Source organism: Amblyomma mixtum, chromosome 1 (genome assembly GCF_055824585.1).
Source record: "Amblyomma mixtum isolate Tamu chromosome 1, ASM5582458v1, whole genome shotgun sequence".
Lineage (NCBI taxonomy): Eukaryota > Metazoa > Arthropoda > Arachnida > Ixodida > Ixodidae > Amblyomma > Amblyomma mixtum.
In genome coordinates this window covers 77,524,297-77,541,163 of record NC_143012.1, presented here as the reverse complement: position 1 = coordinate 77,541,163, position 16,867 = coordinate 77,524,297, and the positions used below count along the sequence as shown (strand labels likewise).

The following is a 16,867-nucleotide window of genomic DNA, read 5'->3' as shown; positions in this document are numbered from 1 at the left end:
AGCATAGAAAAAGAAAGTTTATGACTGGACCGTCATAGAAGTGGCCGTACCGAAGACTGGCGCGCGCTGCCTGGCTTGTGTGGGGGTTCGCCGTCAGCGCTGTTGAACCTCCAGAGTCGTGTGGTAGCGCTTCTTCAAAGCAACCCAACTGCCGCACGGGCTAGCTGCTGGCACTAAACGACCACCTCTTAACCTCAGGTGCAACCTCAGGTTGCACTAAACCTCAGGTTGCTCAAGCAACCTGAGGTTTTCCCCTCCCTTGTTCATTTTGTGATCGCCAAGGACCATCTACCACACCCTCTCTCTACCATGGACTCCTCTTATACAGGGTGTTTCACCTCAGAATTTAAACAATTTTTGAAAATAGGCTTTTTGAGGTGGAAGCGCCCTGGCATAGCATCGCAGGGGTTTAGTACGTCAGAATACAGCTAAACTGTGCCAACCACAGGCGTTGTTAACTGAATTTGAATAGCTAACTTTTAACTATTACTGTTAGGCTCATTAATTACTGAGAGGTGAGTAGCCCGCCGTAAGTAATATGCATATCATTTTTTAGAATTTCGGAAACAATGTTACCAGCAGCGCTGTGGCCCAACAAATTTCGGCTATTTCGTTCGACTAGTTACGGGCACTAGAAAGATTGCTTTGTCTGCAAGCTTCTCGAAATCGCATGTCTAAATGAAATTTTATTACAAGAATTTCCCTCGAGAGAACAGTCGCGCATGCACTGCAATCAGAAAGGAGCAAAATGAGAGCAAGCTCTCCTGTACCGAACTCCCTTCTACAAAAGGCAGCGCGCTAGAGGACAGATTACTCTTTTTTACTCTCATATAGGCGTATTCGTGTTTGGAGTGTGCCGAGCGGCTTCCCAGTGTTGGTGGAGAAACGCTACAGTGGAAAATACGAATCCTGTGGTTACTACAAGAATTTCGGTTGTTAGATGCCAACATATTACACGCAAATCTGTTGTGACAACAGAAGATTTTGTGTTCTTTTTTTTCGATTAGGTTTTGTTGCAGCAGGAAATAAATCACAATGACACCTACGAATCTTACCGAACACAGGGTCTTTAGCAAAGAACTTTAAACCTTTTAACCTTTAAATGTGCACTAAAGAGTTGAACAAAACTTCTGTTTGGGCTAGATGGTGCATAGCTTATTTTGAAACGAATTCAAGCGCACAACAACACGCACACAAGAGAGGAAAGACACAGGACCGGCGCTAACTTCATCTGATTTATTCGCAGGTAAGAGAGCAGATTATATACATAAATGGAGACATGCGCAGTAAAGAAACACATCGTCAGTTCACAATGCGTGCTCGAGATACCTGTACTCTGCGTGCAAAAGATTAACAGACGTGTCACTCACACAGTCATGCCCCCTCTTCCTGATGTGAAAGGCTTCTAATAGTTCACGTGCAGTCTTATCACCGCCATTTGCGGGCGTTAAGGGGCGGAGGGACACATTTGGCAGAGCATTGTGCGAACTGCAGAGCGTGCGAGCCGCGGCTGAAAGAGATAAAGATACATGGCAGAGGCGGTGATAAGACGGCACGTGAACTATTAGAAGCCTTTCACATCAGGAAGAGGGGGCATGACTGTGTGAGTGACACGTCTGTTAATCTTTTGCACGCAGAGTACAGGTATCTCGAGCACGCATTGTGAACTGACGATGTGTTTCTTTACTGCGCATGTCTCCATTTATGTATATAATCTGCTCTCTTACCTGCGAATAAATCAGATGAAGTTAGCGCCTGTCCTGTGTCTTTCCTCTCTTGTGTGCGTGTTGTTGTGCGCTTGAATTCGTTTCAAAATAAGATATGCACTAAAGAGGCGCCTGAACTCGTATTTTAACCGCGGGAACAGGACCTAAATGTTCCGAGCAGTCTTAGAAACTTCGAAATGTTGTCCTGTGCGGCCGATCTCACTAATTTAAGTCGGATTAAACGTCCCGGCTCCCGCCCTTTTTGAACTCACCGCTGACTGTAAGAGAAGTCAACCAACGTGTGGAGTTCCTTTCAGCCAGTCGCGTTTCGGCTTCACTTTCGCTTTCGCTTTTATTTTGTTTTTGGTTTTTTTTAGGTTTCCGTCAATAAAAAGATCCAGTGAGAGACAACATAGCTGCAAATCAGGCCCACGGAAATAAAAATACGCGTGGACTCTTTGCTTTCGTGGATCACTACGTATCACTCCGCCGATGGCAGAGCGGCAAGCCGCCACAGGACTGGTTGAAAGATCGGTTGACTCCTCCTACCGTCAGCGGTGAGTTTAAAAAAAAAAGGCGGGAGCCGGGACGTTTAATCCAATTTAAGTGAGGGAAATCGGCCGCACGTGACAATATTTCGAAGTTTCTAAGAATGCTCGGATTGTGTAGATCGAATTCCCGCTGTAAATGAACGAGTTCAGATTACTTTTTAGTGCACCTTTAACATAGTGCTCTCCCCGCTGATGGCCATCAGAGAACAACTGAGACAAGTTAACTAATTAGACGCTTAACCAAAGTCCAACAGTTAGCTTCCCAACTTATAGCTGGGCCCCTCATTTGTATAGAGGATTGCAGCTCAGACCTGCTTTCAAAATTTCGATAACTTGATCCTGTTCGGAGCTGCAGAGCTAGGAATTTGGAGAACAGAACACGAGCTAGTTGGTTTTCCATCACAACAACAACAAAAAAAAAACAGCGCAAACTTCACGAAGGACGCCGAAAGGGGAGACGAGACACAGGCGCTGACTAACAACTGAAATTTTATTGCTCTCACACATCGGTAAATATACTCAAGGTATCAAAACAGCAAGAAGGATAAGAAATGGAACAGACAATCGCAGCAGAAAACGAGGAGGAAATCATGACTGCTGAGCTGTCGCAAGAAAACGAAATTCCTTATCCAGAAGGGCCACGGATGGGGTGCTGACACAGCGGTCTTTTAGGCTTGCGATTTTTTTTGGCTTCAATTATTTCTCGCGTGATTTGGTCACTGCACCTGCTCAGCACGCTCGTGTCACTCCAGTGAGGAGTGCATTTACAATCGCGGCAATGAACGCCCAGATGCGCTGAGATTCGTCTGCTTACATTGTAATTGTGTTCTGAGAGTCCTTTGTTAAGGCATCTGCCGGTTTGCCCTACGTAAGCATGACCACAAGACAAGGGAAATGAGTAGACTACGCCTTGAGCACAGGAAACTAACCGATCACGATGAATCGTGGTGCAGCCAACGGAATTTGGGCCCTTTTCATGCCCTAAGCCGAAACTGTGGAACAGGGGAGCCCACGCAGCTACGACCGCTATAGTCAGATACAGCGATGGGGGAACGGGACAGTTCCCTCTCTCCATGGGCGGAGATAGACTCCTCTCTCCATTGTAGTGTCACTCCCTGCATCATAGAGTTTCTTACTACTACCTAGAGGGAAAGCTGGCGGCGCTGCACTTCAGCCAACATGGACGCCCAAAGCATCATGGGGCGGTGAGCTACTTGTTGCGGCACAGTAGTAGTTTTTCAGGAACACGGAGTGTCATTACTAAGATGTTTCATTCCAAAAACGCTGTCCGTGTGTGCGCAGACGACTTTCGCGCAAACGCAGTGTGCAAAAGCCATAGTAGTGAAAACGCGACGACACACGACGCCAATAAAAGGTTTCACTTTTTCTAAATGCCATTAAAAAACCTCTTATAGTGTTTAAGCAACAACATCTTTTTTGAAAACATATTTACTTTTAAAAGTGCGCCTGTTAATTACGAAATATTAGTTTTTATAGTTTTCACTACTTGGCCAATAGGGAGCGAGTCGTCTCTTATTTTGGGCAAACTTTGCACTTAAATGCTTTTCTGCTCGTTTGTTGCAATCATTAGACAAGATATTGAATGTTAGGACGTTTGTAGTTATCAAATAGCGCTTATTTTTGCATTATTTTTTGGCCAAAAGTTGCAGTTCCGCTACAAGTAGCTCACCGCCCCATGATGCTTTGAGCGCCCATGGTGGCTGAAGTGGTCTCGAGGGGTCGCCATGCAAACTCCCATAGACGGGCTGCCAGCTTTCCCTCTAGGTAATAGTAAGAAACTCTATGGTTAAAGACACCACGTGAAAACGTGAATGATGATAAAATTGTTGAGCTTCCTACTCTTCTTTGCTGGGGATATGATGGAAGTAAAGAACAATTTTCTGGACCTTGGAAAAAAAAAAAACAAGACATGGTACATATCGGGATGTTTCCTTTAACGTTAAAGTGTTCTGGTTACTTGAACGAAGTGCGCTAAAGCCATGCTGCCAGCCATTTTTCCTGGCGCACTATACCGCACTGCAATTGGAAGCCGCAAGGGAATTAACTATAGGCATGTGCGAACACCGAAGTAGTTAAATCGGAAATCTATGAACGTCCATTACCGCATTAGCGGTAACATCTTGCGTCCAGTGTAAAAGATGATTCTACTTATCCAAAGAGGAAATGCAATGGTATATTTGAGAGTCTAGAGGCGTTAATGAGTACAATAATGACGGAAGCCAACAACGAAACCAAGGAGCATAGTGAATGCTTTTTTTACAATTAATGGTGTCGAATAATTGGAGATTAATAGTTTAAATATTTTATCGTTTAAAAATAATTGATAACAAAGCAGAACAAAAAACGACCACAGGCCGCCGGTGTGATCCCAACCCACAAGACACACCGGATCACGGGACGCATAATTCGGAGGTCTTGGGTTAGGATTCCACCGACGGAATGTGGTTATTTTTTCTTCTGCATTCTTGTCAATTATCTTCAAACGCTAAAATGTTTACACTATTAATCTCCACTTATTCGACATTATTAATTGCAAAAAAAAACATCCCCTATGCTCCGTGGTTTCGGCGATTGTTAGCTTCCATAAATTGTAAAAAAAAAATCCCTTGTGGTCCTTGGTTTGAGCGATTTTCGGCTACCGTCATGTATGTCCCAACGGCTCCTAGTTCAATTCCGTAGTCGGCCGGATGAGTGAAGGAATTCACTTCACGTCTACTACAACAGCGTTGTAACAACGAGTCGGGGACAAATATATGGCGGCTGTGAAGATGACACTGGCAAATTTACCCATACACATTACAGATTCGTACGAGATATCAGCGTACCCTGTCGATTCTTCCCGAGCGATCATCTCTTGGCTATCCCCCGAGGCGGCCTCCTTATTCGTGGTGAGTGACAAAATGTGAAACGCCTTCATCGCCATCTCGTACTTTATTGTCAAAATTCAGTGCTTCACACCTGTGTGGGTTTTTTTTTTGTCACAGAATTTTTGCTGCCTAGGTATTATGCTTACCAGCTAGAAATACTGAAACTTTTTTTGTTTGGTTCTGTTTATGTGGGTTTAACGTCCGAAAGCGACTCAGGCTATGAGGGACGCCGTAGTGAAGGGCTCCGGAAATTTCGACCACCTGGGGTCCTTTAACGTGCACTGACATGCACAGTACACGGGCCTCTAGAATTTCTCCTCCATCGCAATTCGACCGCCGCGGCCGCGATCGGACCCGCGTCTTTCGGGTCAGCAGCCGAGAGCCATAACCACTGAGCCACCGCGGCGGCCTTTTTTTTTGGTTCAGCTAGATATACTGAACCAAATAAAGGCAAAAGCTGTGGCGTTATCTGTCAGCTATGTTGAAGCATGGCCCGGGCCGAATCATGCAATATTGAGCTTAGTTCAAACGGAGAGAACCTAAATGTCGAGGAGAAGTACCCATATCGTAAACCGCGCTTTCTATGAAACTTCAGCTCATTTTAAATATTTACAACATTTAAACAATTCTTGAAGTTTCGTTAATAATATGCCGCCTTCTGACTACTTTGTGGGCAAAGGGAAGGCATTTACTCCACTTTCTCCTTTAAAAAAATCATTAAACAAGGAAACAGTACAAAATGGTACAAAACCTGCCCAGCGTGCGGAGCGGTGCTTGCGCTAAACTGAGGCTATACCTACGCTGTCTAGCATGTTAGCAGTTGAGTGTCAGGCGCAAAAAAAAAAACAAGAAGACAGCAGCTTCGACGGCAAGGTGGTGAAGTCCCTTCTGAACAAAGCTGGCCCAGCTAAGCACGAAGCGAAGTTTCTTGAAATCCAGCTAGTTTTATTTACTCTCCGCTTGGGGCCATATATGTTGCACCTTACACTCCTTGAGGATTGTATTGCATTCCTCCTTATCACTCCATTCGCCTTTTCCGAAGCAACTTTAAGTGGCTCGTAGCAGTTTAAGTGGTTCGACCGAAAATAGCCCTTGCTTGTAATTCCTTTCTTTGCGCTTGCAAAACCAAAATTATATGAACTGCGGCAATCTGTAAAATCTGGTGCTCCCTGTTGCCTTGCCTTCTTCAATTCACAACTGACCTCGCCCTATAGAAGAGCATGAGTAGCACCTACGGGCAGTTTTGTCACATGAGCGCCTATTCTCTAAGCCACGTGATGAAACAATTCGTTCTTTTTCTTATTTTTCAGCTGACGCTGTACGCAGACGTGGTAAGTGCATTATGAGCGCAATGATTTCTTACGCCAATAAGCAGTAGGCATTCGTTGTCAATGGCATTACTATAACCTCTGGGCACGAAGCAGTATATGCACGAAGCCATGGAGGTGTTATTGACCCTCTATCATCCCACTCCTTAGTCAATATACTTGCTCAGTCGGGCGATAACAATCTGTGAACGAGGCTCATGTCGCTTCCCTCCCCCGCAGGCTCACCTCCTCTCCCCTTCATTCACGCCCTGTTCACGTTGGACAAGCCTGACCCCCTCTTCCCTTGTTCAGGATACATGACCACATATATCACGACACTACTCAGAGTTGGCCTCATAAAAATCAACTAGGATATTCACAATACTTCCAAGGCCAACATGCGCTAACGGTGCTTGCCTGCGTCCGGATAGCCATTGGCGCCGTTAGAGCATGGAGAAGAGAAAATTCGGGGGGTTGGGTATCACGTCACAGTATGGAAGCACAGACGTTGTAAACAAAAGGAATAAAGTCGGCTCCACACGGACGCCAGCGGTTCCGTTTATAGTGTTTAACGTCTCAAAGCCACTGAGGCTATGGGACGCCATAGTGGAGGGCTCTGGATAATTTCGACCATTTATCATCATCATCAACCTGACTACTCCCACTGCAGGGCAAAGGCATCTCCCATGTCTCTCCAATTAAACCTGTCCTTCGCCAGTTGCGGCCGCCGTATCTCCGCAAACTTCTTAATCTCATCCGCCCACTTAACTTTCTGCCGCCCCCTGCTACGTTTACCTTCTCTTGGAATCCACTGCGTTACCCTTAAAGGGTCAGTCTACTGAATTTTATCGGTCATATTTTCTTTGCGGCAACCGATAGCTCTTTACTCAAATTACCGTTTAGCCAGGTGTGGTGCCAAGAGGTGCATTAGAACATTTTAAAATAGAATTTTTTGATGCGGGAACACATCTGTATGAGATGGTAGTCTCATCTGGCAACCATCTGGATTTCCGCCGCGCGGCGACAAACATGGCGGCGCCCATCGAAGCCGGACCTCTCGCCTCGGACTGAATTCTCGTTGTTGCTGCTTTTTCAGTGCGTTCACTGCCCATAAATGGGACGCCGGTCTTTCGCTTTGTCTCATCTCGCCTATAAGAAAATGTATAAGTGATAAATTTGCTTTATTTTAATAATTAGAGTGATGATTCTGCCGCTTCTAGGCTTAAGTGGAGAGTCGGTTTGTTTACAGCAATGGTTCCCGTCCTGACAACCAGATGGCGCCACTATAGGCTGAGTTTATTTTTGCGTCTCTGCTAGGATACGCTGAAGTAGAAGTGGGAATGTGCCTGCGTTTAGCGTACGTATAACTATAAATATTCATGTGATTTACAGAAAAAGCGAGCAGTACGCCTTCTACAGTTTACTAGAACAAAACGTACGTTTCTCTGACATTGGGGCATACAAAGGGTACGTAGTATATTCACTTATGCTTCTACAAAAAAAAGACTACCACCTGCACCAACAAAATGAACGTTTGGGGTCGCCACCATGCATTTTTACGCGACTTTTAACGCCGAAATAAAATATAAATTCCTGCCTAAACCGGGAGCAGTTCCCTCGTTATTGATGTTATAGGGTGCCGACTACCAGAATATGTTATTATTTATACACTCATCTCGGTGAGTAGACTGACCCTTTAAGGACCACTGGTTATTTTGCCTTCGCATTACATGCCCTGCCCTAGCCCATTTCTTCCTCTTGATTTCGAATACGATGTCATTAACCCGCGTTTGTTCCCTTACCCACTCAGCTCGCTTCCGATCTCTTAACGTTACACCTATCATTTTTCTTTCCATAGCTCGCTGCGTTGTCCTTAAGCTGTACCCTCTTTGTTATCCTCCGCGTTTCTGCCGCATAGGTGGGTACCGGTAAGAGTACGGGTAATTCCGACCATTGGGGTCAGAATTGGGGTCGTGTACTTATATCGCACGGTATACTGGCCTCTGGCATTTCGCCTCCGTCGAAATGCCGTGGCCCGGATCGAACCCGCTTTTTTCTGGTCAGCAGCCAAGCACCATAACCACTGAGCCACCGCAGCAGCTACTCGCCGTTTGTTTTTATTGGCCAAAGTTGGGAGTGGCATGGGGCCGACTTTGACTTCCCAGGATAGAGGTAACGGAACATCATCAGAGCTTGCCTTGAAATCTGAAAGCTGGCCAGGAAACCTAATGCTCCTTCTGTTTTCTCTATGAGGTAGCCATTCTAAAAGGTAGATCATGTTCACAGCGATTATGAACGCACGTCCTTGAATGCTTCTAGGCGTTTGTTATCGTAGGGAGTGGCGTGGGGCCGACTTTGACTTCCCAGGATAGAGGTAACGGAACATCATCAGAGCTTGCCTTGAAATCTGAAAGCTGGCCAGAGAACCTAATTCTCCCTCTGTTTTCTCTATGAGGTAGCCATTCTAAAAGGTACATCATATTCACAGCGATTATGAACGCATGTCCTTGAATGCTTCTAGGCGTTTGTTATCGTAGGGAGTGGCGTGGGGCCGACTTTGACTTCCCAGGATAGAGGTAACGGAACATCATCAGAGCTTGCCTTGAAATCTGAAAGCTGGCTAGAAAACCTAATGCTCCTTCTGTTTTCTCTATGAGGTAGCCATTCTAAAAGGTAGATCATGTTCACAGCGATTATGAACGCACGTCCTTGAATGCTTCTAGGCGTTTGTTATCGTAGGGAGTGGCGTGGGGCCGACTTTGACTTCCCAGGATAGAGGTAACGGAACATCATCAGAGCTTGCCTTGAAATCTGAAAGCTGGCCAGAGAACCTAATTCTCCCTCTGTTTTCTCTATGAGGTAGCCATTCTAAAAGGTACATCATATTCACAGCGATTATGAACGCATGTCCTTGAATGCTTCTAGGCGTTTGTTATCGTAGGGAGTGGCGTGGGGCCGACTTTGACTTCCCAGGATAGAGGTAACGGAACATCATCAGAGCTTGCCTTGAAATCTGAAAGCTGGCTAGAAAACCTAATGCTCCTTCTGTTTTCTCTATGAGGTAGCCATTCTAAAAGGTAGATCATGTTCACAGCGATTATGAACGCACGTCCTTGAATGCTTCTAGGCGTTTGTTATCGTAGGGAGTGGCGTGGGGCCGACTTTGACTTCCCAGGATAGAGGTAACGGAACATCATCAGAGCTTGCCTTGAAATCTGAAAGCTGGCCAGAGAACCTAATTCTCCCTCTGTTTTCTCTATGAGGTAGCCATTCTAAAAGGTACATCATATTCACAGCGATTATGAACGCATGTCCTTGAATGCTTCTAGGCGTTTGTTATCGTAGGGAGTGGCGTGGGGCCGACTTTGACTTCCCAGGATAGAGGTAACGGAACATCATCAGAGCTTGCCTTGAAATCTGAAAGCTGGCTAGAAAACCTAATGCTCCTTCTGTTTTCTCTATGAGGTAGCCATTCTAAAAGGTAGATCATATTCACAGCGATTATGAGCGCACGTCCTTGAATGCTTCTAGGCGTTTGTTATCGTTACAAAGTCGCGTGCCAACCACATAACGATTTGATCACCGCGTGGTGACCGAGACAGTATTTTAGGCATGGCTGGCTAAATACTAGCGCGTTGCTGATAACATTATAGATAGTAACGTGATAGCATTACTGTTCCCGTCAGAAGCAAAATGCGCCGTCCTATGTTCCAAAATTTAATGATTTGTCGAGAGAGGTCAGGTGATCTTGTTTCGTGATCACACCCTGCCATGACTGGCCACCCTGATTGGTCGAGGAGGTGACGTGCACTTATGACGTCGTCACAACCCGCACACCACGGCAGGTGGCAACCTCGCCACTAGAATGAGCAGCCTGCCCATCATCATCATCATCATCATCCTGAATAGGCCCACTGCAGGGCAAAGGCCTCTCCCATGTCTCTTCAATTAACCCTGTCCTTCGCCAGTAGTGGCCAGCGTATTCCCACAAACTTCCTAATCTCATCCGCCTACCTAACTTTCTCCATCATAGCATTCCTCATAACTTTGTTCATCGTAGCAAGTGGCAATTAAATATGACATGACTGGTCGAGAAATTGTACGTGACCTTGTGACAACCAGCCTACCCGAATGTGAGCAGCCTCGTTTCTAGATAGCAACTTAGCCTTAATCTCCATGTGTGAAGCAACCCGAGGCCATCCGGTGTCACAAAATCGCTAATTGGTCCAGAGAGCTTTAACGTCACACGGTCACGTGACTCCAAAGAAACGAATTACAGATCGCTGCCCAGAGGGAGGCAATATCTATAACGAATAGATATCAATTATTAATAATAGATACAAAGTGATTAATAGTGATCAATAGAACTCAGAATAAAATGGAATATACGCAAATGTCAGCACCGTCACAGCATAGCGGATGCCTGCTTCTGCAGCTGACAGTCGGAATACGGCGGTTGATGGGCCGACAGTTAAAAAAATGGCTGAGGCTTAGCTAAGGTTAAGCCTAGTCAGATGCGAAGCATATTGATGGCTAGGCTTGGTAAAGTTCCTCGCTTTGTTCTTCAGTTGTTGTAGAACGTTGTCGCCGAGCCGCATATTGAGCACGCCGCTTAGCCAGACGTTCATCCCGCTCTTCATCGGTCTCTGTGGCACGCTGAAGCTTTCGCTTCTCGTTCAAATCAGCCCTGCTTCTAGGCGGCATCCCAACACCTGGCCGCCTCGTAAGTGCCCGGAGAGCGAGGCAAGCTCAGCTTTATACCGCTGCCGTAGCGTCACGTGGTCAGCCGCCGCGCCTCTGATGTGGAGCCTCCACCGCCGCCGCCGCCGACCGCGCGAGCCGGCAGCCCATCTCTCCTCTGCTGTGACGTCATGTTGTCACGTGGTCAGCCGCCGCGCCTCTGATGTGGAGCCTCCAACGCCGCGGCCTACCGCGCGAGCCGGCAGCCCATCTCTCCTCTGCTGTGACGTCATGTTGTCACGGGGTGTCACGTGGTCACGCTAAAGGTCAATGGTAGCTCCACCGCCGCGCTCGACGGGCTGTAGTGTAGCTCTAGTAATATGCTTCGCATAAAAGAAACTGAAGAAGACACACACATAGATGTTGCAACAGAAGCTGCGACAAATGTTAAATTTAACGCTATCGCACTCCACTCTTAAGGAGACATGAGCGTCCGCCTAGCTTTTTTTTTTTTTTGCTGAGGTCCTGCTGTAGCCGCCCAGACGTCTCGCTCAAGGTGTGGATAAGCTTAAAATCACAGAATTTGTACGGGCGTCGAAGAGGTGCACTCTTTGCACCACTTTTACTGTAATGAGTATTGATTCCTTTATCACGGGCATCGATGAAAAGTATTCTCAGCTGCTACGCGCGGCACTGTAATCTATCCAGTGTAGCAGTCGTACGGCTGCGGCGGAACACAACAATCACCAGTGCTGCGAAATTTCTAAACTTTCCAGGTTGAAAGCGACGAGCGCAACTATACGGTCAAGGAGTTCGATGGAACGGGAAAGGTGAATTCAAGGCACTCCATAGTTATTTCCAGCTTGCAACGCTGGACGCTCTATGTGGCCAGCATTAAAGGTTGCCTCGCAGAAAATTGCAGCCTCCCTGTAAACACTACATTCGTCACTCCACCAATACGTAAGTACATTTGATATTGGTTCCCCCTTTTTAGCTACTTCTCAGACTTGATATTCATCAATCAGGCAGTCATGAGGGGTTTGAAGCCCAGACGCAACACATGGGCTGTAAGAGGCGCCGTAGTGGACATCTCCGGGTTCGTTTCGACCACGGTTCTTGCGTGCGGTTCTTAAGCATGCATTGATATCGCATATCAAAATGGGCGCCGAGAGAGGAATTCGACCCCGCGACCTTCAGACCTCGTTACCCCCTAGACACGGAGGCAGCTTAGTGGGTGAAGCCAAATCTAGCAGAGTCCGACAGCAAAATACGGTGTTGTTTGTGGGAGCCATGGCTGGCACTGCGCACCTCCGACGATATTAAATTGGTGGGCATGCGTATACTGTCCTAAAAACACGCAGAGTGTACTCGAGCAACCAACGTGGAAAATGACATCAAGGTGTTTCAATTCATCCCACAACACAAATAAAGCAGCTTGCCACGGACATATGAATAGATGGTCATCTGATGAACAAAGCTTAAATTCAATGGCTGTGCACGCGTTATGATCTGAGAGCGGAAACGTTACTATCCCTATGTCAGAAACAACTTTGGCGCCTTGCAACGGTCCTGTCGCAGTGGTTTGGCGGTTAAGCGGTGCGCCACTGCCCTGCAATGGCAGGTGCTACCACCGGTGGGCCTTGTGCGACCTCTTCCCGTGTGACCTAGTCATTAATTTAGCTGCACCTGCCACGGTGGGCAGTTTCCTCACTATGCGGTGAGCAGCTTGTGATGACGCCGCAATGTCACATGATCTATTTAGCCCACCTGCCTCCTAGGATCCTCTCTAGGGTCCACCTGCCAGAGCCATGCCCGTGATTTTTCGCTCACAACGCCGACACCGGATTTTGTAGCGAGAGCTACACTACGCCAGCCGCTCCACGAGGTCAGCGTGGCTGCGCGCTAAGCTGTGGCACCACGCTCCGCCAGCTGTGCGCATGCGCGGAGGGACGTCAGAGCATGCAGCGCCTCGCGGCTGCGCCGATGGCAGAGCATACGCCGCCCGCCTCGTCAGTTGTGCGCATGCGCGGAGTGACGTCAGGGCATGCAGCTGGTGTGCGCGCCGCGCGCGTCGCCGCTGCGCCGACGTCGGAGCAGACGCCGCCCGCCTCGTTAGTTGTGCGCAAGTCTCACTGCTTTACTGACCACAGGAGCGTCTTCATTGGCATAAACAATAAAGTTCAAGCCGTTACGTAAGCCGTGTGTCTTACTTTCAAGCGAAACCTAAGCGTAGCCAGGGGTGTGTACCTGTCGCTACTCTACCACGTTCAACTACAGCCAAACCACAGCCAATTTTTCTGGAGAGCGGGGCCTTTAACGCCGTCACGTTAAAGTCATGTTTTTTTTTCATTGGACAAGTGTATAGTGTCTAGTCGTACTCACACGTTAACTACAGCACTGTAACAGTAATCACATTCCACTTGCCTACAGATGCTGCTTCACGCTACCATTTTCTAATTCCCTGCCTTCCATTATGATTCGGGTCTCGCAGTTATGGAAGTATGCTGTACTAACCCATCGAAGAAAAAATACTGTTCGAATGCTTTATTCGAGAAAAAAGAAACTAGTTTTTCTATTCTAGAGCAAAAACGTGTCCGCACCGCAGACCATTCTCATTTGCCCAAAATTGGGCGCCTTGGCTTCTGGCACACCAACCGGCTGCTCAAGATATTGTAACGTGGCGGCCAGCCGAAGAACGAGGCGTGGTGAACGATGGCTATGAGATGATTTAATGGCCGCTGGCCTAGCGCGAGCGCTCCGTCCCGCGCCACTGCCAGCGTCGTCTTCTTTGTAACATTACCCGGGGCCGCCGAGCGATCGTCCCGATCGTAAACAGAAGAAGACGTCGATGAAGGGATGGGCGAAACGGTGATGGGCTTCCAGGGTAGAAAGTGGCAGGGCGGTGAAGTGCTGGCCGCCACGGTGGATGACATGATAGGCAGATGAGTCCCGGTCCAGGAAGCATCCGGGTCGGAGGGTGCCAGGAGCTGACGACCGAGGTCCGTGGACGCACCGGGCGGCGGGGCAGGGGGGCGGTGTCTTCACGTGTGGGTCTTGGGTCGGTCGGGTTTCGGGTCGGTCGGGTCTTGGGTCGTCGTGTCTTGTGGGCTGGGCGGGGGACGGGGCTGGGGTGAGCGGCGAGGTCGGTTCAGGTCCGGCGGGCTGGGGCACGGCCGGGCGGCGCGGACCAGGCACTCACGGCCGACGTCCACGGCAGGCGCAGGACACCGAAGCTCCGGGACCAGGATGGCGATGAAGGGACCCCAGCACCTCGCACCAAATGTAACGTGGCGGCCAGCCGAAGAACGAGGCGTGGTGAACGATGGCTATGAGATGATTTAATGGCCGCTGGCCTAGCGCGAGCGCTCCGTCCCGCGCCACTGCCAGCGTCGTTTTCTTTGTAACAATATGATGGCGGGATTAGCCAACTTTTTGCCAACACTTTCACTAACAGAACTTCCGCGCAACGCTTACCATTCATGTCAAACATTCTCGGAAAAAATTTCGAAAACTGGAAAACTGTAAGATACTGTTGTGGAAGTATTGAAGGTAATAATCCATTCTTGTGATAAGTAGTGAAATCTTTCTTTTAAAGTGTTTCCATCACTCGCATCGAACCGTTAAGACTGCCTAAGAAAACCAGTAGCAAAACAATAATAGAAAAAAATTCAAGACTGCCCAGGGGTGATCTGTGGATATATTGATTGTTATGGTGAAATTTTACATTATATGAGAAAATTGAGTTCGCAAACGGTTTGCCGCTCGAAAAAATTTCGAGGATACTTTAGCAACTAAAGTGTTGAGAGGCGAAAGCCGAGGACACTAAGCCATGACGACTTCCGATGGATGTGACGTCACATCTTTCCCGTGGCTATATCGATACCCAAATCATACATCTTTCGGGGATCTTAAGTGTTCATTACGCTCAAATGAAAATTTTTCCATCTAATCTGACACAAATCCGACGTTTTTCCGATCATTCTGTGACAATTTTCAGTATGCCGTGACCACTTCCGGTTGATGTGGCGTCACACCTTTCCCGTGGCTATATCGACGTCCGCGCTATTTCGGTGCAATTTCGACATTTATGCTACCATTATTTACAAATTCATCAAACTTGGCTTCTAGGTTCATTTTTTCCTCCTCCTCTATCTGAAGCAACCTTTGGTTTTCTTCGATCCTTTTTAGTTCCTGAGATAAACGCGTGTGACACGCTTTGTTAACAGACGACAGTATGAGCCATTAGAGGCTTTTGCATTGATACTTTTCTCCAGAATTGTTGGGTATGAAGTGTCGCTCGACAACAATAGGTTCATACCACTCTTCCCCCTCCTCGTACAGATTTCCCACGGCCGGTGATATACAGAGCGGAATCTACAAGCAACATTTCGGTCATACTTTTCTGGGATTTCCCCCAACATGACCCTCGTCTGTACGAAGGCTTTCGGGTGCGCTGTTGCATGAACGAGTCAGCCACGTGCTACCTGTTTTGGACCAAAAGCAACAACATTGTGATGCGGGGAGTGGCTCCTGACACCACGGTAGCAATGGAAGTTCGCGCTAAGTTCACTGATGCAAGTGGAAGACCTCTGCTAGGACCTCCAGCAACAGCGACCGTTACTACTTGGAGTGACTGTAAGCGCATGTTCACGCCATCTGTCTACTATTCATGTCTGTCTTGTGCGTAAACAGTATCCAACATCTGTCTTGCATGCGTGTTCGTGCATAGAAGAAAGATGCAGCTGCACAGCTGCTTGTGAAACCAAGTGACCGATGTAGTAAGAGCAGGCTGGGCTTTCATAGATCCACCAGGGTTAGAAAACTCCGGTTAGTTTCAGTTTCAACTACATCAGCGCACCTGACGACTGGAGGTGAACTTATCATTAAAACTTAATGATTCCTGCCCACGCATGGAGCGCGATGAGGCTGCGGTCGTGGCCGAATTCCCGGAGTGACGGAGATTCGAAGCTGCTCCTTTCTCGACGGCGCTGGTTCGAATCCCGCTCGGAGATGAAGCTTTCTGCTGGATACCTTTGTCATGACGACGATACGACGCTATAGTTGCCTTCCCTCCGGCCGCTATGGCAGGAACTGGCGCTGACGTCTGCATTTGCTGCACAATGGTGTATATGGAAGTTCCCTATCCCTGGATCAGCGGCATCAAGAAGATTATAGCTTGCGCGAGCATGGCCTCTTTGAACAAGCCTTCGAAAGGTAGCGTTGATGCAGAGAGGCACTGAGACACCTTTACATACCGTATACCGTGCTACCGTTACCGGAGTACCGGAAGACCACGCGCCGTCAGTGCGCATGTGCAGATCGCCTTGAGGGCACCAGATGGCGCCAGGTACCCGGCAGCTTCGCGCAAGCCTGTTGCATCGGGACCAATCAGCGCGTGCGTACGGGTGGTCGGCGGGCTTCCAGTACTGCGGTCACGGTAGCACAATACTCTGTTACGGTATGCTAAAAGACATGGTAAAGGTTTCTGCTATGGTGCAGGACTTCGACAACAGCAAGGCACCTCTCAGCTATCCTTACGCTTCGTATCCCTTACGGCAGGAGTCCTAAATGATGGGGGCTCACTTTAATGTAACACCAAATGCATGTAAAGCTTCGAAGTAAGTTATCTGAATACAGATTTTTCTCTGTGATACCTTCTTCTTTCTGTTGTTCTCCGTGCACTGTACTGCGTTCACAATGGCGTCCTCCCAGCCGTTCTCATGGAAGAAATATAG

At 47.9% G+C, this 16,867-nt stretch overlaps 1 protein-coding gene across 2 annotated transcripts in view; it reads left to right on the top strand.

Annotated features, from left to right (window-relative positions):
• The window catches only part of LOC149366851 (uncharacterized), a 35,285-nt gene that overhangs the window by 9,895 nt on the left and 8,523 nt on the right, over nt 1-16,867 (top strand). For both annotated transcript variants that reach the window (XM_089552727.1, XM_089552723.1), the window contains 4 exons: nt 5,081-5,166; nt 6,456-6,476; nt 11,909-12,092; nt 15,474-15,767. In XM_089552727.1, coding sequence (XP_089408853.1) covers nt 5,081-5,166; nt 6,456-6,476; nt 11,909-12,092; nt 15,474-15,767 — 585 coding nt within the window. The remainder of the gene's footprint in view (nt 1-5,080; nt 5,167-6,455; nt 6,477-11,908; nt 12,093-15,473; nt 15,768-16,867) is intronic.